Here is a 26660-nt window from a genome sequence, read left to right as displayed (position 1 = left end):
AATGGAAATAGTGTCATTAAAAACAAACAAACAAACAAACAAAAACCGCTGCTGGCAGTAAGTTATTTAGATAGGAACTAGTAAAAAATATTTGTGGCCTTCTTTTCCTCTTGAACCTGTTGCCTGTTCCTCTGGACATTTCTGTCCCCTACTGATCTGTAAATGAGCACAAATATATTAAGGCTTTGAGTTGGCACCTAGGATTCAGCAACATTTTTCATTTATAGAGAAAACATTTTGGTGAATACTGTACATTTTCCATCGACCAAACAGGAAGAGGCTATCTCTATACAGATAAGCAAAAAATACCCGACAACTTCAGGGAACACTTCTGGGGCTTTAGGTCCTGAGGAGAATTCCTATATCATTTACAGTCAAAGCCCTTAGTTTGCAGTGAAGACTACTTCTCCCAGTGTGCATCTCGCTTGCCGTAAAGACTGTGCCCGCAATTGCTAACTCGCAATGCACCTTGGGGATTGTAGTCCATGGAGGCCCAACCTCTCAACTGCCCGCCAAACAGCCAACGGAAGTACCGGCCCTGAGGGGTGGAGTTGGACTGGTGGCGGCGGCAGCGGTTGCCAGGATCCCGCGTTGCCGCCTGAGGGACCTGTAATATGGCGGGGAGGAGGAGGAGGAGAAGGCGTCGGACCCAGATGCGCTCTGTCTGAACCGACTGAGGCCTTTGCTTTTCGGGGAGGCCGGTCCACGGGCAGGGAAGCTGACCGGGCGGTGGGTGTTAGGTGAGTGCGAGAGGACCGGCTTCGTCTCTACGGGTCCAGGCTGAGCTGAGACCCTGGCAGGCGGCACTGATGTCCCGCGGAGCACAGGGCGGGCGTTCCGGTCCGGGTTTGGCTTCCCTGGGCCACGAGCCCACGCAGGCACCGAGGATGGGGAGTCGGGAGATGAGGACTGGGGGACTGCGAGGGGGGATGCTTGAATGCTGGCTCCGCCCAGTGAAGCATCCTGCGCTGAGGAATAGGCATAGGACTTGGGGCTTCTGCTTGGTGCAGTAGAGGCTTGGGCTGCTCCCTTGCTGTAGGAGATGGAGGCGTCCCCCAGGGTGTGCACTGGCCGTTTCTGAACGCTTGTTATCACAACCAAAGGTCGTAGGCGCGCTGTTTACTCCACCTTTGCCACTCTGGGGCATCGGCACGAGGAGAGTGAAGCTCGTTCTCCCGAGCACCCCTGATGCTGCTGCTAGGTGGTCCCCACCCTTTGCTTCTTCCTACCCTTCTCCTTCGGATCCCAGCCTTCTCGCCCCCGAGTCCAGGCACATGACAGCCAGCTAGAGATGGATTTGGATGAGGAAGCGCTTGTCCCCTTTCTCATGTTTTCAAGTCACATTTGAATCTTGGCAAGAACCAAGCATTGCCTCCTTTCTCCAGGAGTCCACACGCAGGTGATTAAAAATCACTATTACTCCCCCCCCCGCCCCCAATTAGGAAAGCAGACCCCACGTATTAATGCTTTCTACATGTCCTACATACAGTACTGCTGATTGCTGTCTGTGTTTTAGCTCATAGGCTTCTCATACACTCGCTTTGCGACAGATCCCCACTTTATAGATAGGAAGCTGGGGTACAGGGATGATGTTAGCTTACCACAAATGTACAGCTAGTATGTGCCTAAATAAAAGATCTTTCCCCCTTTACTGACTCTAATCGGAAGTTTGTGTGTTTGGGGGAACTTAGTGGTAAGCAGCCAGCTCAGAAGCTGTGTTACCTTTGTGGTTCCCTTCAGTGACATTTTTGGCAGAGTGCTGGTTATGAATGAGCAGATAGGAGCTATGAGTCTATAGGGTTTGCCAGGAGGCTTACTGGACAAAGGTCAGTCCTACTCAGGTATAAATGGAGTAGACAAGGCATGTCTGGACCTGCTGAGGCTGGTATGAATGTAAATGGACCTTGGACCAGTAATGCCTGATGGTAAAATATGGGGCAGTAGATTTGTGGTTGGGATCACCTTGTCATCAAGACTCCATTAAAATAAAACCTTGCTTGCAAGTGCTAACTAACTGTGGTGTGAGAAATGTAGTGCCCTCTTGTATAATCATGGAATCCGGACTCACTCTTTTTAATGGCTACTTTTTTGTTTTTGTTTTTGTTTTTGTTTTTCGAGACAGGGTTTCTCTGTGTAGCTTTGGTGCTTGTCCTGGAACAAGTTCTGTAGACCAGGCTGGCCTCAAACTCACAGAGAGCCGCCTGGCTCTGCCTCTCGAGTGCTGGGGTTAAAGGCATGTGCCACCACCGCCTGGCTTAATGGCTACTTTTGTAATATAGAGGTACCTAGTTCTCTGGGAATACAGTTGTTCTCAAAGCTGCCATTCTCAGAATTCTCTTCATTCTGCTAGTCTTACTTTACATTACTGTTTGATCTACTTGCTCTAATTAATTTATTCAATAATTGTATTAAGTGCCTACTGTATGCTGACACCATTCTATGTCCTGGGGATTCAGTGAGCAAGACTGAGAAGGTTCTTATGGAGCTTACATTTTGGTGGAAGAAAACACACAAAACTCAAGGAAATAAACGGGATCATTTCAGATAGTGGTAAGTGCTACATAAACTGGGAAACAACAGGGTAATGTGATAGTGACTGAGGCAGGGGAATTAGGATCGGATGATTTGGAGAAGGCCTCTTGGAGGAGGGGACATCTAAGCTGAAACTGATGGGTAAGGTCCAGTCATGCTCCAAGAATGTCTGATTCATTGTCATGCTGTAAGTCACTCTGTTTCTGGGCCTTTGCAATGTATAGGGGAGGATGGACCACTCAAAGGATGTGAATAACTTTCTGCAACAATGAGCCATCTCTCTATGATGCTAGTATAAGAAAAATAAACCAACGAGGACAGTTTATGTCCTTAACTTTCCTAGACTTGAGTTTCATGCGTTCTGTGCATATGCACAGAAATTATATCATATTTGTACTTCCTTTAATGGTAAAAATAAAGGCTGTGTAGTAAAAAAAAAAAAAAAAAGAAAAAGAAAAAAAAAAGAAAAAGTGACTTAGCAGAAATAGATTTATTGGGAATTTTTTTACATCTCAGCTACTGTAAATTAAATATTAAATTTTGGCTAAGATACTGTGATATGAGTTGTTAAAACAATTGTGCCTGAAGGTATTTTGTTGCTTTCTAGTCCTGCTTTTTAAAAAAGTAAATGTAAGCATGCAAAACAATCTCAACACTCTAGAGAACCAGATGTTTCTTTGAAATTAATCTTACTTTACATAAATGGAACGGTTATGAGCAACAGGACGGAGACAAGTTCTGTGCTCACGGTTGTGGCAGCTCTCGGTCTTCACGATCTGCTCAGAACTCTTAAGTGCTTTTTCTCCATTTCTGACTGCACTCGGGTTTTCCCTGACTCTTTAATATGAATTTATACATTTTATAACTTAAATCTTAAGAGGCCCCGAAGGGCACCATGTTCCTTCTTATTTCATGTCTGCATGGCCCACATCATGAACTGAATTTCCCTGGTAAGTCTTTGTCTGTTAAGTAGTTGCTTGCCTTAAAATGAACATTTAAGGAGTAAGTGCTATAGAAACTGGGAAACAACAGGGTAACGTTTATTGCACTGGGCATTCTCTTTCCACAGTTTACTGGGTCCCTAGCTTGTTATGATCATGACAATGTTCCTTTTGTTATTTTCCCTTGCCTTACAGGAACCAGGGCTTCGTAATGTTATACAAAATAGGCAACCAATAAGTACTTAGCACTTGCTTAAAAAAAAAAAAGGCATATGCTGGCTAATCCTTCTGGTTACCTGGGATTTTCATAACCCCAAAGTTTTCTAGAAATTATAAAATTACTGGGCTGATTGTTTCAAGTTGCTTGGTCATCTTTCAGGTTTCCAACTATAAAATAAAATTAATTCCAGAGTCAATAGGTTTTCAGTTTTCCACCTCTGCCTGAGTCAGTTGGTGTCCATGGCATCAAGATGAAGCCTTAAGATACACAAACAGAAAATTCTTGTGACTTTTAGGAGTCTTTAAATATTATAGTACTCCTCGGTCATAAGTAAGATGTGTTTACCAGCACACTACTAACAGCAATTTCCTTTCTCCTAGTGTGACAGTGGGAAGATGGACGAGTACGAGGAGTTCTGTGAGAAAGCACTTGCCCGAGTTCAGGAAGCATCACTGTCCACAGAGAGCTTCCTGCCTGCCCAGGCAGAAAGTGTCTCACTCATCCGCTTCCACGGGGTGGCTGTGCTTTCTCCACTGGTAAGCTTAGTAATTATTTATTTATTAAAGATTTCTTTTCATTTTTAAGTATATTTGCACAGGAATGCAGGTGTTCGAGGAGGCCAGAAGAGCACATTGGATCCCCAGGAGCTGGAGGTGGACAACATAGGTGCTTTGAACTCAACTTTGGTCCTCTGGAAGAGCAGTATGCTCTTAACCAGAGTCATCTCTTCAGCCCCTTTCTTTGTTTTAAAATAACTTTTAAAATCTAGTGAACAACTATCGAACAATAAATGGAAGGCTTATAAACAGCTGACAAGATGCCTAATGTTTTTTCATAATTAGAGAAACACAATAGAAATGAGTTAGCATTTTTTGCCTACTAGATTTGCAGTGATCCCATAGGACTTCATGCTCTTATATTGTGGGGAACATGAATGTTTAATGCACTTTTATCAAGAAAGTCAGTTTATTTTTTTGGCAAACAGTTTGGTAGTGTTTATCAAAATTTAAGTGTCTGTAACTTTTGACTCAGCAATTCTATTCAGGAAGAATATCTTACAGTTGTGTTCAAACAAATATGTACAAGTTATAACAACATTATTTAAGGTAGCAAAACATTGATCGCCAACCTAAATGTCCATTAATAATTGAGTGGTTTAACCATGTCCATTGTATACATTTCATGTACTCATTAAAGTGAATAATTAGATCTAAAAGTGCAAGCACGGATGGCTGGCCTGAGCTGCTGCAGACAGCATGCTTTCAGCGGCAGCTGGAGTTGTGGAACCTGGCCTGGGTTTAAATCAGTTTTGCCACTCTCCTGCTGGGCAGAACTTGGGGTCCATTTCATTAACTGTTAAACGGGAATACAGATGGTGAGTGCTGACCTCATAATGCTTTTTGGGAATTAAATGAATACATGTAAAATGCTTAGTCCCTGGATCGTATGTGGCATTCAGTCTATGTTAACCATTTGCAATTTTTAAAAAAGGGTGGTATATTCTTTCTCTGGCAAGGGAAATAAGAGAATAAGAGGATAGTAGAGAAGTTAAATTTATCATCATAGACAATTTGATGGATTTTTTTCGACGTGTGACTGACCATACTTTAAATCAGAAAATTAAATAAATAATTTATTTTTGTTTTATAAGCATTAAAAGATCAATGTTTTCTGTTAGCATTTTGTAATGAAAGTTGTAAACATAGAAAGGTTGGAAGGTAATACAGTGACCATCCATAACTCCATACCTACTACTCAGTACCTACTACTTACTACTACTCATCTAAGATGAAATCTTTGGACATTCAAAGGAAGTAGAGAGGTGACATGTGCACTGACAAGAAGGGAGAAGCTGAAGAATCCCAAGTGACACCAAGTCAGAAACTGTCGGATGAGAAGTTCGGCAGCGGCTCCAAGGGCTATTTTGTCTGTCATTTAAAGTGTTTGAGAAGTGAGCAAGGTGTGTTTCCTGTGAGCTTGATTTTCATTTGGGAATAAGCTACATTCAGTGATATGCATTGGTCATACATGACAGAGCTCCTGGAGTCTTAATATGTGGGTTACATCTGTGAGACACTCACATGAAGTCCTTGCACCCCAGACACTTATCAGATGATTTGTATAAGGTTTCAGTCGTTCTGATTCAAAACTTGCTGATTTGATATTTTACCGTTGAATCGCGTGTTTATGATGTCTTGCAGCTTAGCACCGAGAAGAGAAAGGCAATTCAACAGGAAAAGCAGAAAGCACTTGATGTCCAAACAAGAAAGCAGGCCAATAGGAAGAAAGCTTTACTGACTCGGGTCCAGGAGATTCTTGAAAATGTCCAGGTATGTCATCAAACTCTTTCAGATTGAAATGAAGACGTCATGAAGTAAACATTGATAACAGCTTTTCAGAAAAGCTGACTAATTGTTAAGTATGCTTTATTGTTATGTTTGAGTATAATTTGTTGGAGAGAATCCATTTGTTTGTTAGTGCTGCCCAGTACTTGAATCAGAGAGGGTCCTTAGACAGTGGCACTATACACTGGGTATAATTGCTTATTGTCTGTCTTGTGACTACAAACATTGAATTTTCAGTGTGTCAGAGATGATAGAATTGCCCATTGTAGTTAACCCCTGAATTAATTGGACTATGTATTAAAAGGACCTTCTTATTCTCTGCTAAAGTAAATAACAGCCTTCAGTTATTTGGGGTGTGTGTACATGTATGAAACTTTTGCTCTTAGAAATGGAAAAATACCATCTAGATTAAACAAATAGGCTGGCCTACATATATCTCCAGATTCAAACTGAACTCATTCAAACAACAATATCTACACCTTTTGTAATTATTTTTATTTAAATTAATTCATGTTTATGTAAACAATTTATTTAAGGTTTGGATCACTTCATACTAAAAAGAAAAACCAATGATTAAAATGGAACAAGTAATTTCTGCCATACATAACACTTGTTTTTTTGTAGTTTTCGGGGTTTGTGGTTTGCTTCTGTGACTCCTGGATGACCGTGGTAGTGGGCCTTCGGGTATTTCCACTAACTGCTGCGTTTCCCTGTGGGGTCGTATGTAGTGTGGGTGGTAGATTTTAATTTGCAGATGATAACTACTGTCTATATTGGTTAATGTACAGTAGTTTATTGACTTACTGGCTGTTTCCTGTTATTACAACAAAAATGGCAGAGCGTTCTGGATCTAGTCCATGGAGAGGATCAAATTGCTATTAACAGAGCATACTAATGAAATTACTCTTGAGTCCCAGAACTTTCTGTTTAGAAAAGCATACACAATATCAGCTGTAATGAATTTCTATATAGACAGGGATTTCGTGGTATACAAATAGATTGGGAGGGCCTTTTCAATCTATGAAACCTATGATTCAGTTATAGATTTAATTTTTAAAATTCAGTTTGTCTAACCTAAGGCCCATTTTACTGGAATACAAAAAACAGCTATTGAGCATGAAAGGTGTGAACTCTGCAAGGTTTCATATGGTAGAATAATCTGTTTTGCTTAAGCCTGGGATCCCGGGAATATACACCCCTTTTGGTTTGTTTTTGTCCTGAGGTCATCACCAAGTACACTTGTATTGTTTACTGCACAGTACCTGGAGACCGTTATGTGTCTTGGGACTTATAAGGTGAAATGCAAGTGCCATATAGTCTAGCAAAACAAAACAAAACAAACAAAAGCCCATAGAAATCAGCCACTCCAGATTTGCGGTATTCAGAATGTAGTGGAGCTCTAACTTAGTTTTTCTGGTTGGTCTCTGAGGTATACGGTTATTTTCATCCTAATGTGTCAGCTGCTGACCTACTTGTTTGGAAACATACAGCTTGCTGACTTCACTTACCGCCAGCTGATCTAATTAAAGTTGGCTTTGTAAGCTGAGTTCTAAGTGGAAATTTTCTAATTTCTCAGTAACAAACTACATGGATGAGCTATTATTTATGGCAGAAATGCCTCATTTTATAGGGAGGGCTTTTTGTTTGTTTTTAAATCAAAACATTTTTTCCCAGCTAGTACACACAGAAAGCTTACAGAGAGAAACACCCTCTGTAAAGTAGAGGTGGAGCTATGCTCTCAGAGAGCCAAAGATCCTAAAATATTTTTTTTTTGTTTTGTTTTTGAGGCAGGGTCTTACTATGTAGCTTTGGCTGGCCTTGAATTAATAGAAATTCACTTACCAGCCTCTGCCTCATGAGTGCTGGGATTAATGGCGTGTCCACTACATTTGGCTAAAACTTTTTTTAAAAGTCTTATCTTTATATTTTGCTTGCATGTATTGTCCGTGCATCACGTGTGCTTCTGGTACCCATGTAAGCCCGAAGAGGGCATTAGATCTCTGGGAACTAGAGTTACAAATAGTGAGCTGCCTTATGGGTGCTGGGAGCTGAACTTGGTGTCTAAACTAATGAGCTGTCTCTCTAGCCAGTTATAGAGAGTTTAGGAGATTCTTGAATAAGCATATAAACATTTTTTGTTTTGCTTTATGAGAAGTAACTATGTAAAACATTTGCTTACTTGGTATTTACTGCATAAATTATTTGTTTGTTTGTTTGTTTTTAAGATTTATTTATGTATACACCAGAAGAAGGAATCTGATCCCATTATAGATGGTTGTGAGCCACCATGTGGTTGCTGGGAATTGAACTCAGGACCTCTGGAAGAGCAGCCAGTGCTCTTAGCCACCGAGCCATCTCTCCAGCCCTACTGCATGTATTATTATTGTTAGGTGACAACTTGTCTTAGGAATCGTTGCTGGTGGTAATAACACAGGGTTAGAAGGAGGTTAAAGACATTGCTCCTATCCAAGATTAAAGTGAACATGGACAAATTGTGTGTATGTGTGCAGACATACTCGTTTCAGAAGAGATCATTTGCTTCCTTCCTTTAAATAAACAGGCTAGGATAACAATAAAGTTCTTTTGTAGTGGTTTGATTGCCATGTAATTAAGGGTAGAGAAACTGATCATTGAGTGTATTTTACTTTTCTTTTGTCTTTTTGAGACAGTTTCATTCTGTAGTCCAGGGTGGTCTTGAATTTAAAGCAATCCTCTCGTCTCAGTCTTTTGAGTGCCGAGATGACAGGCATGAAATATCCATTGTGTTCTCAAATATCAGAACTCTAAATCTTCCTTTTCTGTTTTATTTTAGAAAACAATGAAATCAAAGTTTTTTTTTTTTTTTTTTTTTTTTTTTAATGTAGGGCACGACTTTAATCCCAATGCTTGGGAGGCAGAGGCAGGAGGATCTCTGAGGTCAAGGCTTGTCTGGTCTACATAGAGAGACCCTGTCTTAAAAACAAAACAGCTACAATAAAGGCTTTTTTTTTTTTTTCTATAATAGAGAAGTACTAATTTTTGAACATCCCTTTTCAGGTTAGAAAAGCACCGAATGCCAGTGATTTTGATCAGTGGGCGACAGAAACCATTTACTCTAATCCAGCAGTCAGAAGCTTGGATGCTCCTGCTACAGTTCCAAACAGCTTGCCAAGCCCCACTGAGCACTGTACTTCAGTAAAGCTTGAAAAGATAACTGGACTTTGGCCTGTGGGTAATAAGGACCAATGTAACCCCAATGGGATGAGCCTGCCTAGAGACTCAGAAGGGTCTGGTTCTCCGAAGCGGTGTGAGAGTCCAGACAGCAGGCAGGCAGAAAATGGAGCTGCTCCAAGGCCCTCTGCAGAGAGCTCCCAGGAGACTCTCATTTCCGATGGCCCCCTCTTAGCAAAGGAAGATGCAGACCCATCGTGTTTGCCTGAAGGCACTCCAGATCCCTACATCATGAGCCTTCAGAATCTAATGAAGAAGTCAAAGGAATACGTGGAAAGAGAACAGTCTAGGCGAAGTCTGAGAGGTAGCACAAAGAGAACTGTTAGTGAAAGTCATTCAGACAAAGAAAACGATGCTGCTAAGGCAAGTGACTGTGTGAAGGAGAAGGCCCCACCCATGCCCACAGGCAGGCACTGTGGCTCCGCCATCCCTGACAAACCAAGCCTTAATAAGTCAAACGTTCTCCTCCAAGGTGCTTCTCAAGCAAGCAACATGGGCACGTCAGTTTTAGGTAACTTTTCCAAAGTAGATCTCCCCGTAGGAACTGACTCTCCTGCAGTTCCAGATGCCGAGTCAGATTTTAAAGTTATTCCCACCTTGATTACTGAAAATAAAGTTATCAAAAGTCTTACAGGTCCATATGCCAAATTACCTAGTCCAGAGCCAAGTGTGAGTCCTACAATGCATCGAAGGCGTTCTAGGCCATCATCGGCATGTCAGATCCTTATAAATAACCCAGTAAATGCCTGTGAGCTGAGCCCAAAGGGAAAAGAAGAGGCAGGGGGTAGAGTCACTCCAGCTGACACTGAAACAACAAGTGAATCTGAAATCGTGCCAAAGTCACCGGCTGATTTAGCAGGGGTTTGTTCAAGCAAGATTTCTGCTAGCAAAATAGCATTGGACCCCACAAGAGATACGGTTGTGGGTAAGACGAGTCAGGTACATCAGGCTTTAGGAAATCAATTAGACAATAAAGCCACTGTTGAGGATGCTGCTATGGAAGGTCCCTTCACACCTGATGAGGGGGGAGTGCAGAAAGTAGATAGTACTTGTATGGCTGTGCCCATGTTGCACGAACTTCACACCACCAGGCAGTGTGTAGCAAGTCAAACTGCAGAAGATGTGTGTGGACTCAAGTCAGCCAGTATGTCAGCAAAAAACTCCTGCAATTTACAAATGGAACTGAATAAATCGTACGATGTGAAAAACCCATCTCCCTTACTTATGCAAACCCAGAATTCCAGACAGCAAATGGACACATCTCCAGTGCCCTGTGGAAATGAACAGTTTTTGGATAACACTTTTGAAAAAGTTAAGCGGAGACTTGATTTAGATATTGATAGTTTGCAAAAAGAAAATTGTCCTTACATTATAACAGCTGGAGTAGCTGAGCAGGAGAGGGAACATCTGCCAGAAAGAAGATACCCGAAGGGATCCGTCTGCATTAACAAGAATAAGATGCTAGAAACTAGCCCTAAAGGTAAGAAGTGTTTGCTGCCTTTCAAGGTGATAGCACCTTTTTAATTTTGTTGTTGTTGTTTGTTTGGCTGTTTTTTTTTTTTTTTTTTTCGAGACAAAGTTTCTCTATGTAGCCCTGCTGTCCTAGAACTTGCTTTGTAGACCAGGCTGGCCTTGAACTCACAGAAATCTGCCTGCCTCTGCCTCCTGAGTGCTAGAATTAAAGGTATGCGCCACCACCACCCAGCAAGGACCATATCTCTCTTAAAATTTATTTGTGTGAGTGTGTGGGGGGAGGGGAGGGGGGAGAGCACATCTGATGAGTTTATGTGCATCATGTTCGTGCCTGAGGGCATTAGAGGACATCCAATTCCCTGGAACAGGTGGTTGTAGGCCACCTGATGTGAGTGCTGAGAACCAAATCTTGGTCCTCTGGAAGAGCAGTGAGTGTTCTTAACCTCTGCTGTCTTCAGCCCTGAGGACTACATCTTAAAGCTAGTCAGACTTTGGAGACTTTTTTTTTAAGAGTATTTTATTATTATATATATACACAGTGTTCTGCCTGCGTGTATGCCGCATGCCAGAAGAGGGCATCAGATTTCATTACAGATGGCTATAAGCCATCATGTGGGTGCTGGGGACTGAACTCAGGACCTCTGGAAGAGCAGCCAGTGCTCTTAACCGCTGAGCCATCTCTCCAGCCCCCAACACTTTGGAGACTCTTGGCTGCAGTGGTGAGATCTGTTGAATGAGTGGGAAGGTGAGGAGGTGCGATCCTGTTCTTACTGAGTAGCCTGAAAGACAGGGAGAGGCCAGTGAGAATGGTTCACACTGGTGAACTCGCCATGTCTGGCTTATAGTATGTGAGGTCCAGGAATACCCTCTGGTCAGAAGCATGGCCAGATCGATGGCAGAAAATATGAGCTGTTAGATATTCAGTGAGTTTTCTCAATTTAAGGGCATGTGTTTCTTTTCAGAAGGCCAGGAGATACTGAAAAGCAAGATGTTAGCTTTTGAAGAAATGCGGAAGAGACTGGAGGAGCAGCATGCCCAGCAGCTGTCACTCCTCATAGCGGAGCAGGAGAGGGAGCAGGAGCGACTGCAGAGGGTGAGGCACTGAGATGTGGGGACCGGCTAGCCACCAAGAGCTAGCTGAGGCACCCGTCTGTGTACTGACCGGTCTCTGCTCTGCGTAGCTTTTTTTTGTTTGAATTTTTCAAGACAAGGTTTCTCTGTGTAGCCCTGGCTGTCCTGGAATTCACTCTGTAGACCAGGCTAGCCTCGATCTCAGGAGATCTACCTGCCTCTGCCTCCTGAGTGCTGGGATTAAAGCTTACACTATCACTGCCGGGCTGTTCTGCATATCTTATTCTAAGGTAGTCATTGGTCTTGATGTGTGGATAATATTTTGTTGTCAGATGGGAGTTCTAACATTTCGATCCTTAACCTAAAAGCAACTGAGTAATTTGTGAAAGGTTACCTTATTGAATCCTTAATTTGGAATTCCTAATATTTTTAAAGGTTTTTAAAAAATAGATACTGAATATACATTTTTCAAGAACAACATCATAAAAATATTTGTTTTGTGATTATAATAGTCATCTCATTCTAAATTCAATTTAAAAATAAAAAACTAACATTTAAAAAAGTGAAATCAGCTGAACAAGTTGTACTTTTGAGGGAGGGAAACTTGAGATAACAAGAATGTACTCTTCATTACACCTACTTCGGGGATAAGCCTACAGTGACTTAATTTCCGATGGCATTAAAGGGTCTAGCATGCTATGAGAGATACATGGTCGCTCTGTAGGAAATAGAAGAGCAGGGGAAGATGCTGAGAGAGAAGGCGGCCGCCTCGGATGTCTCTGACTCGCACACTACGCTGGAGCTGGAGTGGAGGAAAAGAAGCGGTTCTGCCCTGCTGGACACGATGCTGTCCCAGGTGGACTTGCTCCGGACTCCAGACAACTCTGGTAGATTTGAAACCTTGTTTTCCACTTGGAAGTTATTGTGCAGTAAGCTTTGCTAATCTTACCTTCCTCCCTGTAATCTAACGCCCATCCTACCCGTTTGCCAGCTGCTTAGTAGCCATGAAAATGACATGATACGGGATCTGAGACCACAGAGCAGGTGTCCGTGGAAGACTACCTAACAAGGCGAACAGACAGTTGGGCCCTGAGCCTAGCTGCTCGTTCATGCGGCAGGTGACATGCTCAAGTGAGAACAGTTGATTGACTCCCAAGTGGTCTGGAATTACCTCTAATTCCCCAGTAGCAGTAAGAGCTTTTCACAGCATCAATTATCCTGAGGTTCTATTTGCCTTGAAAAGCTCCATCTGGCACAGAAGCGGACTGTCCATGGATATTTTAAATCTGCATTGGGGTCCGTCTCCGAGTTACCGTTATTCATGGAGTGTCACAGTGTTTACTGCAGTGTTTTGCATGTACTGATTATGTGACTTCCAATATAGATCACTCTACTCGTCTGTACTGTGTGTTCCTCTAGACTTCACGAATTCTGCCCTACAATATAGCTTTGGCTCTGCAAGTGAAGCACCGTTCTACCTCTGGGGATCCCTGGCCAGTGATGTGACCAAACTCTCAGGAACAAGGCCTTTCGGAAGGGCCCAAGCTAAACGGTCTCAGGTGGGCAGCCTTGATATCTGTCTGTTGACTAGTCATGTTTTTACATGTTTACTTATTGGAGGGGGGTGACCTGCATGCCACAGTGTGTATAGTGTGTATAGAGGGTAGAGGGTAACTTGTGGGAGTTGGTTCTCCTTGTCTACCATGTGGGTCCTGGGGGTTGAATTAGGTCATCAGCCCTGGTGCTTGGTGACTTTACTTGCCAAGCATCTCACTAGACCAACTGATCTTTTTAAAGAGCTATGTTATTTTAGGTTGTATACTGAACATCAGTTTCATCATTTTTTGCCATGCACTAAGCAGCTTAGCTTTTGGTACACATGAAACTCCAGGGGAAAATGCCTAGAGAGAAATTTTAGCTGGTGGTGATAGATTAAGAATCATAATTGAGTATGGTGCTAGGATTCTTAAAGCATTGTGTCTAATTTCTTCTAGGTTTTTAGTCCAGAAATACAAGCAAAATTTAACAAAATAACTGCTGTGGCAAGAGGATTTCTTACTCGTAAACTTATGCAGACAGACAAACTGAAGCGGCTTCGGCAAACTGTGAAAGTAAGATTGTTGGAATTCCTTGTTTTCACTTCATTTCAGTCTTCTGACCGCTGAGCTCAGAGCTCAGATCAAACTTTTTGGTATCATAATTTAGTTGATTTCATATGTCTTGTAATCAGATGTTTTTTCCAGATTACTGCCCTCTCCTCGACTGAGTTGTATGGAATACTCATTTCCAGGCATAACATGGCTGCTGCATTGCTATTTATTTACGTGTGCTTTTTACATGGGTGCTGAAGCTTTGAACTCAGGTTCATGTGCTGGTACACGGCTGTATCCTCTGACCCATCTCCTCAGCCCCGCTGCACTCCTGAATTTGCTGCTGTGATTATTTGCATAAAATGTGCATAAGCTTAGGTCTACCAATACCCTGTCAGGAAGATGGGAGGGGCTTGTGGGGCCCCGCCCCTCCTTGAGGATTTGTCCAATGAATGGTTGATGGGAGAGGGAGAGACATTGTCTTTCTGGTGCAGCCACTGGTAAGATGCCCATGCTCTTGTCAGCAGCCCTAAATTGAGCCACCAAAAACCCAAGGCATGATAGTAGGAGGAGAGCTAATAAGGAAAGGCGGAGGGGGTTGGGGGAGGGAGAGGGGCCACCAGAGGGTGACAAGGGTGTGACAAAAGAAATGTGCGAAAGTGTCATAATGAAACCCAAAATATGTCTAATTAATATAGTCAGGATGGCTCAGTGGGCAGAGTGACTGCCACCAAGACTGACCACCTGAGTTCAATTCCCAGGACCCACATGGAAAAAGAGAGCCAACTCCCAAGTTGTTCCTCACCTCTGCCCTGCACTGTGGCACACAGGGTACACGTCCTGAAAATACATGTTTTTAAAAATGTAACTAGAAAACAAAACAAAAACACCCAAACCACTTTCTTTTTTTATTTTCCTTTCAAGACAGAGTTTCTTTATGGTAGCCCTGGCTGTCCTGGAACTCACTTTGTAGACCAGGCTGGCCTTGAACTCAGATATCCCCCTGCCTCTGCCTCCTGGATGCTGGGATTAAAGGCATGCACCACCACTGCCCAGCCCCAGTTTTTATTTTATTTTATTTTTTTTATCTTTTTTTATTTTTTTTTTATCTTTTTTTATTTTATTTTATTTTTTTAATGAGGCTAGAGAGATGGTTCATCAGTTAAGAGCACTGCTGTTAATTTCCAGAGGACTGGGGTTCAGTTCCCAGCATCTACATGGTTGCTCACAACTGCCTGTAACTCCCGTTTCAGAGGGTTCTGATGCCCTCTTCGGGGAATCATGAGTACTGCACACATGTGGTGCATATGAAGGCAAAACACTCATGCATATAAAAATAAATCTTTTTTAAAGCAAGAACAAGAGCATATTACTATAGAAGACAGGTTTGTGTGTTAAGCTAGTACAAAGATAAAACAATCTTAATCATTTCAAATGCTTGGAGAACTTTCTCCCAGTTTCACTTGTTCTGTTACAGAAAACTATTCTGAGAGGTGGGAAATGAAAGCCTCCACCCCAAGAGGCCACAGCAGGGCAGGCTGAACCTGGTCGAGGGGAGCAAAAGTTAGTCTGAGCACTGTGCCAGAGGGGGGAATGTGGCTGCATCTGCCAAGAGGCTCATGGAGATGCCCGAGTTAATTAATCTGGGCCCTGGATTAGTAGGAGACTTCTGTCATGTCCCTGTGGAGAATAATAGAGGCAGGGAGCCCCCCTGAGGTGTTGGGCCCTTTAGGACTGAGGGTATCCTTAGGCCCTCAACAAGCATTTCTTAGCTTTTCTCTGTCTCCTTCCCATCCGGTCCCTCCACCTCTTATGGTCCTGTGCAGTTCACCACACCAGCCTCTGGCACACGGATACTCAACAGTGAAGGCTGGGCTGGTAGGCCTGCCCAGAGGGGACCTGGGGACAGAAAGCTTGTTTGTGTGATAAACTACAGATACCGTGCGGTTGAGTCACCTTTGTGAATGAGGGTTATCATTTCTTCTGTGAGTGAGAACTTGACGCCTCTCAAGAAGGAGCTGGTGTGAAGGAGTTTTAGAAAAGGACTTAATCTTCCACTCCTGAGTGGGTGATGCCTTAGTTCTCTTCCACAAAGTATTTATTTATTTTTAGAGACAGGCTCTCATTCTAGCCCAAGCTGGCCTCAAACTCATGGCAGTCCTCCTGCTTCAGCCTCTCAAGTGTTGGATCACAGATGTGTGTCACCATTCCTAGCCTGCTGAGCAATCTTAAAGCAGCACAGGCCATTTCAGGTCTGATTTATCACTAGGTACAAATCTAAATCCAGCAATATGGTCAAGGTCATTGCCACTGCCTTCCTCCTCGTTAGCATCAGAATTTTTAGGTTCTCCAAATCTGGCATTTACCATAACATACAAATGCTCTCACGGATATGCTGTTAAGGTCCCCGGGCACCACATGTAAGTTAATGATGGGTGTTCAAGTGACTGCTAATCCAGAACCATCTGACCAAGTCAGGTGGCCTTCCCTCATGGAGAGGACGCAGAAGCCTGTCTGAACAGCCTAGTTTCATGTTTGCAGTCCTCAGCCTTCTGGGCAGGAGGAGGCTTTTGAGAAGCCTCCAAAACCACTGCAGCAGGAGGCAGGGAGACAAGCTGGGGTGTGGGGGCTGCTTGTTCTGTCCTCGGGAATAGTTTTGTGTTCTTAGTAAGTTTTGATGGGGAAAGAATAAAAGGACTCTACAGCGGTCATACATCTTCCTAGAAAACTGCTGTTGAAGGGGTGTCTCTTTCTTTCAGGACACCATGGAATTCATGCGAAGCTTTCAGTCAGAAGCCCCACTGAAGAGAGGTGTTGTCTCAGCCCAAGACGCTTCCCTTCAGGAACGAGTTTTAGCTCAGGTAGATGCTGCTGTCCTGAAGGGTTCCCAGGAAACTGGTCAGCTTCTAACTGGAGACTCAGGGTTGGAAATGTATTTCTCTCTGCATTTAAACAGGGAAAGTAGGATTCAATGAAAACTCCTGTGTGCTCTTATTCTAAATGTAAGATGTGCACACAGTCTGCATTGTATCACTAAATTGTAGCCTCATCTTTTAAGTGCAGACAAGATTTTCTTCTTTCACACCTAGTTGCGAGCTGCCCTGTATGGTATTCATGACATCTTCTTCGTAATGGACGCAGCTGAGAGAATGTCAATCCTCCGCCATGATCGAGAAGCCCGCAAAGAGAAACTGCTGCGGCAAATGGTATGTGTGCCACGTGGCTTTCTGATGATGGAGGGGCTTTTCTGAGCTTGGTGATGGGGGCTTCGTGTCAGTCCCCACGGTTCTGAAGCCAGATGGTCCTCAGGATTCCCAGCACCACCGAGCTGTGTAGTGAGTGCCACAGGAACCACACAGGGAAAGAATCCTGTACTGCATTGGCATTGGGTTTGAGGCCTCAGACCTTGACCATTTTGTTCTGGTAGCTCAGAAAATATCAGCTGCTCCAGAATGAGCTTTCTTAGCATACACATACAGATTTTGTCATTTTTGAATTCTCTAAAATGACTCGAAATAATTCAGAACACTGCATATTAAGAGTGCTATCTGAGTTCGAGGCCAGCCTGGTCTTCAGAGCAAGTTCCAGGACAGCCAGACCTACATAAGAGAAACCCTGTCTTGAAAAAACAAACAAACAAACAAAAAACTCCAAAAAACAAAACAACAAAAAAAGAGTGCTAGCTGGCAACCACACACAAAAGTGTAGATAAAAGTAGTAATTTTAAGTGTTTAAAATGAGATTACTTGAAAACATTAGTTAAGTGGCTGGCTGTGGTGGCACACACCTTTAATTTCAGCACTCAGGAAGCAGAGGCAGGCGAGTCTCTGAGTTTGAGGCCACTCTGGTTGACATAGTGAGTTTCAGGACAGCCAGGACTACATAAAGAGACCCTGTCTCAAAAAAAAAAAAAGTTACCTGACTTGGGATCATCTCATATTTTAAGTGCTATTGGTACTAGTCACTTGATGTTTCCTTTGTCCTTGAAGGATAAAATGAAAAGTCCACGAGTGGCGCTTTCAGCAGCAACACAGAAGTCTCTTGACAGGAAGAAGTTCATGAAGTGAGTTCTTTCTGTCACTTTATTATCAACTAGTTAACTCGTTATCAGCTGGTCTGTTTATGTCCCAGTAAGAAATAAACAGGGGCTTGAGAGATGGCTCAGTGGCTAAGAGTGAACCCTGGCTGCTCTTGCAGAGGCCCAGGGTTGTGTTCCCAGCACCCACATGATTGCTCACAACCCTCAAACTCCAGTCCCCAGGGATATGATACCCTCTTCTCGTCTCCACAAGTACTGCATGCACATATTACATGTGTGCAGGCAAAATACTCATGCATAAAATAAAAAGATTAAATTAGGAATACCAATTTGCTTCTCTGCAGTCTAGCTGATAGAAATCCCCTCTTTTTCTTAAATGTAATTTTTTTTATTGATTCTTGGGGAATTTCACATCATACACTCCAGTCCTTACTCATTTCCCAGTCCTTCTATATCTGCCCTCCATCCTGGTAACCTCCCCCCAAAAGAAGATACAGATAAAAAAGAAAATTAAAAAGAAAAAATATCTCCCGAGCCCTCTGGGTAAGGACCTGCTCCCCTGTCAGTCACAGCCTTCTCTCAGACCAGTCACAGCTGTCGCTGTCTCCAGTTCTGCCTTCCTTGTGGTACTGCTCCTCTGTGGCTTTGGGAGCTGCAGTGTGTCACTATACCCTTCTGTCCAAACAGCTTTACTTGTAAATGCTTATTGCAGTGAGTCGTTAGTCTGGTTCAAGGCCTCTGGCTTCTGCTATACCATCAATACTGGACCCTCACCAAGACTCCTCTCAAATACCCTGCTGTTGCCCCTGTCATGGAGATCCTGTGGCTATGGTTCCACAGGACTGGCCCCTTCACGTGCTCCAGCAGGTCATAGATGGGGTAGGTGTTGGGGTGGGCCAACTCAAGGTCCTGGATGTGGGCCTGGGTGGTAGCTGAGTTGGTCAGTTCAGGCTTCCGATGGCCCAAAGCTTCCTACTCCCTACCCCCACCCCCTCGTCCCCCAGGCGAGTGGTGAAGCCAGCTCTCCTGAGCTCCCTCCCTCTCATTTTTTTAAGACAGGTTCTCACTATGTAGCCTTGGCTGGGCTGGAACATACATTGTAGCCTGTATTGGGATTAAAGGTGTTTGCCACCATGCTGGATAGAAATCCGCCTGTTGATACAGAGATTCATTAAAGTCAGTGGTAAACAGCAGATTTATCTTTTGATAAAGTATAAGTTATTTATCAGTATTCAGCTTGTATGACTGATAGCCAGTCAAACAATTTCAATAATTAGTCCTTATATTTAATATTTAATTTTTTTTCAACATTTAAATATATTCCCCCTGAAAACTGAAAGATATCCTGGGGCAGAAGCTCAAGAGGAAGTATATTCTAGTAACTATCATTTAAAAACTTAAAAGTAATTTGTTTTATGCGAATGAGTATTTTGCCACCATGTATGTATGTCCACCATATGTGTTCTTGGTGTCCACAGAGGCCAGAAGAGGGCATTGGATCCCCTGGAACCAAAGTTATAGACAGTTGTTATTTGCTGTGTGGGCATTGGGAACCTAACCCAGGTCCTCTGGAAGAGCAGCCAGTGCTCTTAACGTCTGAATTATCTCTCCAGCTCCCAAAAACTATTTCTTGAAGTTAATTTTTAATGTGTTCAGCACAGACCTTTAGCAGGCCCCTCACTTCTCAGTGCCCATCTGTCATTTATAAGTCTGTCTCTTCCCTTCTCCAATACATTGTCCTTGTCTTTATATTGTGCCAGGGTTGCTGAGATGGGAATGCCAAATAAGAAGTTCCTGCTTAAGCAAAACCCTTCAGAGACAAGGTGAGAAAAACCATTTCATCTTAGTGAGAGGCTTTTCTTTCTTTTTTTAAAGAAAATTTTATATAGTCAAAGCTTGCTTTTTTAAAAACCCTGCTCTATATCAGTAGGACTCTGCTTGTGAGCTAGAGGGCTGAGGCCAGACTCATATTCATGTCTGGTCCTATTCCTGGCCACATGTGGGTCTGCTCAGAGGTTCCTGGCACTGTTTGTAGGTCAGGCCATTCCTGAAAGAAATTTCAGACTAACTGGGAATCTTTGGTCCTTGTTTGAAAACTTTAGGATGTTGACCTAGTACACACACCTATTGCCCTTGTGAAATGGGCATCATCTAATGTTTGAGGAGTTGCCTTTTGTAAGGCATGTCAGCATAAAAGCTCAGGGGTTACATGTGTTAGACATTGATTTCCTGATGAAAACCTGAGGTCTGAGCTCCGAGTGAGCAAAATCTAAATCCCTTATTAATATGCTTTAGTCAGTTAGCTGCTTGTGACACAGAGGCCATGACGCTGCATAGATGGCTTCTAACCTCACCACTGTCACCTTTCACCCATTGGAAGAAAGTGGGAAAAATGAAGTTTGTCTTTTGGAATTAATTTTGCATTTAATTTGTCAACAGAGTCCTTCAGCCAAACCAAGGACAGAATGCACCTGTTCATAGGCTCCTTAGTAGACAAGGGTAAGAATGCCACACGTGGGGACTGGAAAATACTCAAGCCAAGATCAGTTCTGAGACGGAAAAATAATTCTGTGTTCTCTTCAGTACCAGCTCTCCTACTGTATGTGCTATAGTGCGTGGCATCGAGATCTGATTTTGTGTGCAGACCGCCCTCTTGCTGCACGGCTGTGTAACAGATCTTGGTTTTCATCTGATGTTGGCATGCTTTTCCTTCTCATTTCATACCATTTTACCCATTATCTGTTTTAGTATACGCTTATTCGTCAGTAAGGTTAGCCTCATCGGCGATTCTCCGAGCAGGTGTGAAGCAGTTGTCTTGGCTCCTGCAGAAACACAAGCGCAGCTCGTCTGATTGCTGCCTGCGGGGCCTTCAGATCTTCTCAAACTCACTATGCTTTGAGTGGTTGATGCTGTGTGCTTGTTTTCTCTGACGTTCAGACCTTCATGCACGTGACTCATTAACCTTTTTATATTCAATTAGAACCCCTAAGACATCAGTGAAGGGGGTTGTGCAAACTAGACAGAAGCCTTCACAGAGCAGAGTGCCTAACAGAGCGCCCGTGTCAGGTGTGTAGCAATGAATCCCGGAGCCCATTCAAGCAGGGGTGTGCACACTCGGCCCCATGACTCAGGCTTCATAGTGGGACATGCAGTACAGTCTTCCTTGCCACCATAATGTTGGCATATTCGTGGACTTCCTATTGGTGACCTTTGTTTGTATTCTGTGGCATATTGGTGGACTTCCTATTGGTGACCTTTGTCTTAGTGTTCTGTGGCAGCCAGGAAATCCTATGAGCTAGGCTGCCTGTCTGAATGACTAGTAATTTTATGGAAAACACTTTTTAAATTTGGAAAGTTTTGGAGAATTCTCCAGGCTTACTCAGAACCTTTCTGTAGATGAGTAGAAATGATCATCTCATGTCTGATGTGGGTCTGTTCAGCCCTATGGCAGCCTGGCAGCCAGGGTTTCTGAGTCTGCACATGACCACAAGATCCACAGTGAATATGCCAGGTGTGTGGAGGGAGTCCCAAGCTTTCCCTCTGTAAGAAGCCTGAGCCGGATCTCCTTATACTCATCATGTGAGCATTACTCAAGGGTGAAACTAAAACCTGTTCTAAAATTCAGTTTGTGGTGGCAAAAAGGACAGATTCAGTCTTGAGCCAATCCAAAACTCTTACCAAATGCTTTCCCATTTGTTGGTGTTTTGGTTGAGACATTTTGGTTCTGCTCACTGGATTATGCAGCCCATTAAACTCCTTCCAATGCTATGCTTTCACCTGCTTTCTGGCACTCACAGAAAGCCCTTTAATCCCCAAGCAATGGGGGAAAGCTTGAATCCATTCTAATCTCCCCACTAATAGCAATTAGGCAAGCTTTATAACTACATTAGTGAGTGTTTCCTCCAACTTAGACAGAGGAAGCAATGTTACACCAAGTGATGCTGTTACTGTTACTCCAGTCCTTCACGTTATCTCTAGTTGACATAGATTCCAAGAGGGAGGAACAAGCCGTCAGGAACTGAGATGACTGCAGACCTTGTGCATGATGCCCTGGGCAGAGTTCATAACGTCACACCTATCTAGGCTACTTTACAGGATCCTCTTTTGAAGTCACTGAGTGACAGTCACTGGAGTTGTCTGGAGGTCACCCGGTGGGAGAGCCTGCTGGCTTTAGAGGCAGTCAGTCAGCTGGCTTTCTAAGAACGCAGCCCAAGCAGCAGCTCTGTTGCTTGTGACACTCTGGGAAGTGTTAGGGTGTTTTCAGTCCTTCTCATGGTAGTGTTACAGACTGCGGGAACGCTCAGGGATGTCACTGAAGAGTAAGTGGTGGTGTGCCCAAGAGCACCAGCTTGCCACGTGACCACTTTCCGTGTTTTGTTCTCATGCATTTCATCTCCATGACCTGTCACTTGTGAGTCTATAACCACGGAAAACGTGTTCTTTCCACTGAGTAATGGACACTGTCAGGGATGAACAGGCAGTTGCTGTGGTTAATAATGTGTGATGAAGCTCAGTTTTTATAGCTATTGAAGTTTAATAGCACTGTGGTGCAGTTAGTAATATAATCAACATGCACAATTTCTATGTTTTTAAACAAGTAAAATGCCTTGTTTTTCTAAAATTTTATTTATTTGAATGTATAGACAATGAAAGTACAAAATTCTCAATTTCATCTTTGTAAATTTTACATAAATTCAGAATTTGATATACTGACTAAAATGCTAATTATGATTTAATATTACTCTTAAAAGAATTACTTTACCCTGGCAGATTTCTAATGTCTTGGTTTATGTTTTAAATAATGCTTTGATTTGGTCTACATGAGCATGAAATCCTTTATTAGTAGTCAGTTTATAGAAAACTCCTGTTTGTTTTTGTATGAGAGAGTGTCTCATTATATAGCGCATTTGGCTTTGAACTTATAATCTTCCTGCCACAGCTTTATCTGCCAAAGACTGTAGCTACTACACCCAGCTCAAAACACTTGTTTTTGTTATGTCGGATATTATACTCTTAGGCTGAGGTTGAATTTTCAAGTGCCCAAGGATTCTGCCCAGCATTTGAAATTACTTAGTTTCTACAAGTTAACTTTCAGTCTCTGAGCCTCTGTTTAAAGTCTGTTTCCTCTGTGGTGTTTGTGTGAGAGTGGATGTACAGTGGATCTGGAAACCACTGACCAAAGCCGAGGAGAAACTGGTGAGGCAGCACAGGAAGGGAGGTGACGCTCAGCTGAGTTCTCAGTTGCCATTCCAGTGTTAGCTGAGGCAGCTGACTGCTGGTGCTCTGCAGTCCTTCAAGGAGAGTAACAGTTTCTACCTCAGGAGTACGTGTAACAACATATATTGCTAACCCCATGCCTGACAACTGACTAAGTTATATAATAGAAAATTTCTAACCTTGAGAAATAATATTAATTTTGTTCTATTTTTAGGAGCATATGCAGGAAAAATCCAAAGAAAGCGGCCAAATGTTGCGACAATTTAAGAAGACAGCATTCACTGGGATGAGGCAGGAGGAGGGCGTGCTGTTACCCACATTCCATCCCCTGGCTAGGACTTTTGACTTAGCCCTGGACTCTGTTCATATCGGCAAAGAGACAGCAAGGGCTGATCATTTGTATGTGTAATCTGGTCAGTTCAGAGAATTCCTGCCTCATTTTCCTATTAATGTTAGTTTGGGTGAAGATGATTAGCATATAGTAATTGCCTCGACTCTGAGCTCAGCATATATAAACATTTATGTGCCCAGAGGTCTATAGTTACCCTTTTTTATGAGTATAAGAAATTTGGACTTTATTTTTACAGAGTATTAAAAAGATACCACCAATTATAAATTATCCCTAAAACCTAAATTTCATTCATGACTATATACTAATTGCTGAATTTGATAAACAAATTAGATACTGTTCTATTCAAAAGAAAATTATTGCCAAAGTATATGTTTTTCTAATTTTAAACACTCAAGATTCCATATTCTTTGACTTGCAATATAGTTACATAGGATGAAACACTTGCCACACTAAATCCCAAATAAGAAGTGGCTGGGGGTCATGGCTTTGGGTAGAACATTCCTGTGGACAAATAGTTGTTTTACAGAAATGTTAGGTTTCATGTATGTTACTATTAGGTACAGGTAGACTAGATTCTGAGTAAGGTGGCAAGTTTAGAAAAGACAGCACAATCTTCATAAATATAGCACCTGGGAATGCACTGTGAAAATAGGGCCAGGGGAGTGCATGCAGTTAATTCTATTTCGTCTGTATAGTTTATTTCTTCATAATCTTCTTTTTCCAGCATGCTTTACTTAGGAGAGAATAAAGGGCTATTTAATAAGAAATCTGGATAGATAGCATAGTAATACTGTCTAGTTTAAAACTTGCAATAAAGGCACTGAGATTTATGGCTTTTATGACTAACATATTCATTAAATGCATCAACCAAGAATGTACCAAGAGAATATGATTTTATGAAAGAGAATGTTACTTTTCATATAATTCTAAAAAGGGCTTTGTGCTTCTTACATAACATTGGGATTGTGTATATTTGATCCTTATAACTTGAATTTTAAAGATAGTAGTATTTCAAAGATGCAGCCTATATATATTCTTAATAACCTTTTAGGAATATTGAGATAAAGAGTGTTTTTCTGATTTTCTTCCATCTGAGATTTGACTTTTATACCCAGCCATAGTTACAAAATAATAACCCACTCTGGGTATAAACTTGGTTTTCTTTATTGAGACTTACCATTTATTGAATAGAAAAAGAAGATAGTCAAAAAAAAGTCCAGGTTACTGATGGGTGGTGGTAGCGCATGCCTTTAATCCCAGCACTTGGGAGGCAGAGGTAGGTGGATGTCTGAGTTCGAGGCCAGCCTGGTCTACATAGCGAGTTCCTGGACAGCCAGGGCCACATAGACAAAAACCCTGTCTTGAAAAAAACAAAAAGAAAAAAAAAGTCCACATTACAAGCTTTTTACTTGTAGGTACCGAGTTACTATTTCTGAAATGTGATTAACTGTGCTTCATTGTTCCAAATGCTCAGGACACTCACTGGTATCATTGTGGGCTCTTCAGTAAGAAGAGGAGCTAAGTTTGTGTAGATTACTATGCGTTAGCAAAAGAAAACTGTGTTTTGGAAATCTACAACTACTTTTAGATTAAGGATGAGAAACTGGAGCGTGTCTTTAATTTCAAAGTAAAAGTTTGTGTGTTTTACGTTTGAATGTTCACAATTTTTTCTCAGAAAAGTGCCAGGCACTGTTTTGTGCTTTTGAAGAAGTTTTATTTATATGCATTATCTTTATTGTTATTTTTACTTTGACTGGAATGTCTATTAATGTAAATTGTATTTATTTTTATACTTTGATTTTCACTAGTCTTGCTTCTAGGTAAAAGGCAAAATAAACTTTTCATCCTAAAGGAAATCTTGTTGGATCTTTTTATTTTTAACCAAGGAGGACATTTGGGGACTAGATACTGAGGAATATGTGGCCAAACAGCATCTGAGATGATGGCGTTTACAACTTAGGCCGGTGATAGGCAGACCCGTTGTTTAACAGGTAACCTGTCCTGCTGCTGATTTGAATAATGTCTGCTTCTTTGGAGCTAGACACCTGCCAAGAGCAATGGAGAGACAGGAGAGAGGCAGTGATAGATGGGCTCTCACAGTGATGCCTTTGCCTTTCACATTGAGAGAGCTCTAATGTTATCCCAACAGCTAGTGTCACCTCTCGCTGAGATGTTGTTGGTCATCTGCAAGGTTCAGTGTTCACACACCTCTGATCACGCCAGCTCATGTTATCTTCATGTTCTCAGCAGTGTCGGAAATGACTGGAAATCACTGATGCTGCAATGTACTAAATTATAAGAATGAAGGGACTGTTTCCATCAGCGGTCACTGACTTAAGAGCAACCTGCAGTTTATGCTCAACCATGATGAAAAGCAACAGTTGTAAAAGTAAGCAGTGCTGCTGCTGTCAGGAGAGTGCTTGTCCAGTGTCTTAGTCAGGGTTTCTATTGCTGCAACAAAACACCATGACCCAGAAGCAAGTTGGGGAGGAAAGACTTTATTCAGCTTACGCTTCAGTATCACTGATCATCCAAGGAAGTCAGGACAGGAACTCAAACAAGGTGGGAACCTCGAGGTAGGAGCTGATTGATGCAGAGGCCACAGAGGGGTGCTGCTTACTGGCTTGCTCCCTATAGCTTGCTCAGCCTGTTTTCTTATTGAACCCAGGACACCAGCCCAGGGATGGCACCACCCACAATGAGCTAGGCCCGCTCCATCAATCACTAATTAAGAAAATGCCTTACAGCTGAATCTTATGTAGGCCTTTTCTCAATTGAGGTTCCTGCCTTTCAGATAACTCTAGCTTGTAAACCAGCCAGCATACCTAGCATGCACTAAGCCCCAGGTTCCACCCCCAGCACCACATAAACCACGTAACATCAAGTTCCAAAACCTTGAAAAAACAAAGACCTTGTGATAGTGCAATCTCTTCTTTGATGACTCTATAACAAGGGTAAGAATTGTCAGACCTGTCATATACCAGTTAAAAATAAGCTTTGGACTGTGGAGATGAAATGACTCAACAGTTAGGTGCATTGGTCTTCCAGAGGGCCCAGTTTGGTCCCCAGCACCTACTTGGTGGCCTCACAATTGTCCAACTCCAGTCTCAGGGGATCCTATATCCTCCCTGGCCTCCACAGGCACCAGGTTCATGTGCAGAGACATACAT

The 26660-nt window shown here is 42.6% G+C and overlaps 2 protein-coding genes across 5 annotated transcripts in view; one reads left to right on the top strand and one right to left on the bottom strand.

Moving 5' to 3' along the window:
* Gde1 (glycerophosphodiester phosphodiesterase 1) overlaps window positions 1-26660 on the bottom strand; it is a 50689-nt gene that overhangs the window by 23022 nt on the left and 1007 nt on the right. The gene's annotated exons all lie outside the window — the stretch shown is intronic.
* Ccp110 (centriolar coiled-coil protein 110) lies at window positions 337-25346 on the top strand. 4 transcript variants are annotated; one of them, XM_059268072.1, is made up of 16 exons: window positions 337-740; window positions 2457-2550; window positions 4074-4229; window positions 5895-6023; window positions 9075-10728; window positions 11687-11814; window positions 12517-12679; window positions 13212-13351; window positions 13787-13903; window positions 16642-16743; window positions 16972-17088; window positions 17872-17945; window positions 19682-19744; window positions 20361-20420; window positions 20902-20987; window positions 23353-25346. In XM_059268072.1, exons 3-16 carry the CDS (start codon window positions 4089-4091, stop codon window positions 23403-23405), a joined length of 3027 nt encoding a protein of 1008 aa, XP_059124055.1. In that variant the 5' UTR covers window positions 337-740; window positions 2457-2550; window positions 4074-4088; the 3' UTR covers window positions 23406-25346. The 4 variants fall into 4 exon arrangements, with proteins under 4 accessions (XP_059124055.1, XP_059124046.1, XP_059124038.1 ...); XM_059268055.1 differs by having other exon boundaries at window positions 344-740; window positions 11684-11814; XM_059268063.1 differs by lacking the exon at window positions 2457-2550 and having other exon boundaries at window positions 343-740; window positions 11684-11814.

This window comes from Peromyscus eremicus, chromosome 1 (assembly GCF_949786415.1).
Source record: "Peromyscus eremicus chromosome 1, PerEre_H2_v1, whole genome shotgun sequence".
Classification (NCBI taxonomy): Eukaryota; Metazoa; Chordata; class Mammalia; order Rodentia; family Cricetidae; genus Peromyscus; species Peromyscus eremicus.
Note: the sequence above shows the minus strand (reverse complement) of the source record. Positions and strands in the feature narration are given on the sequence as shown.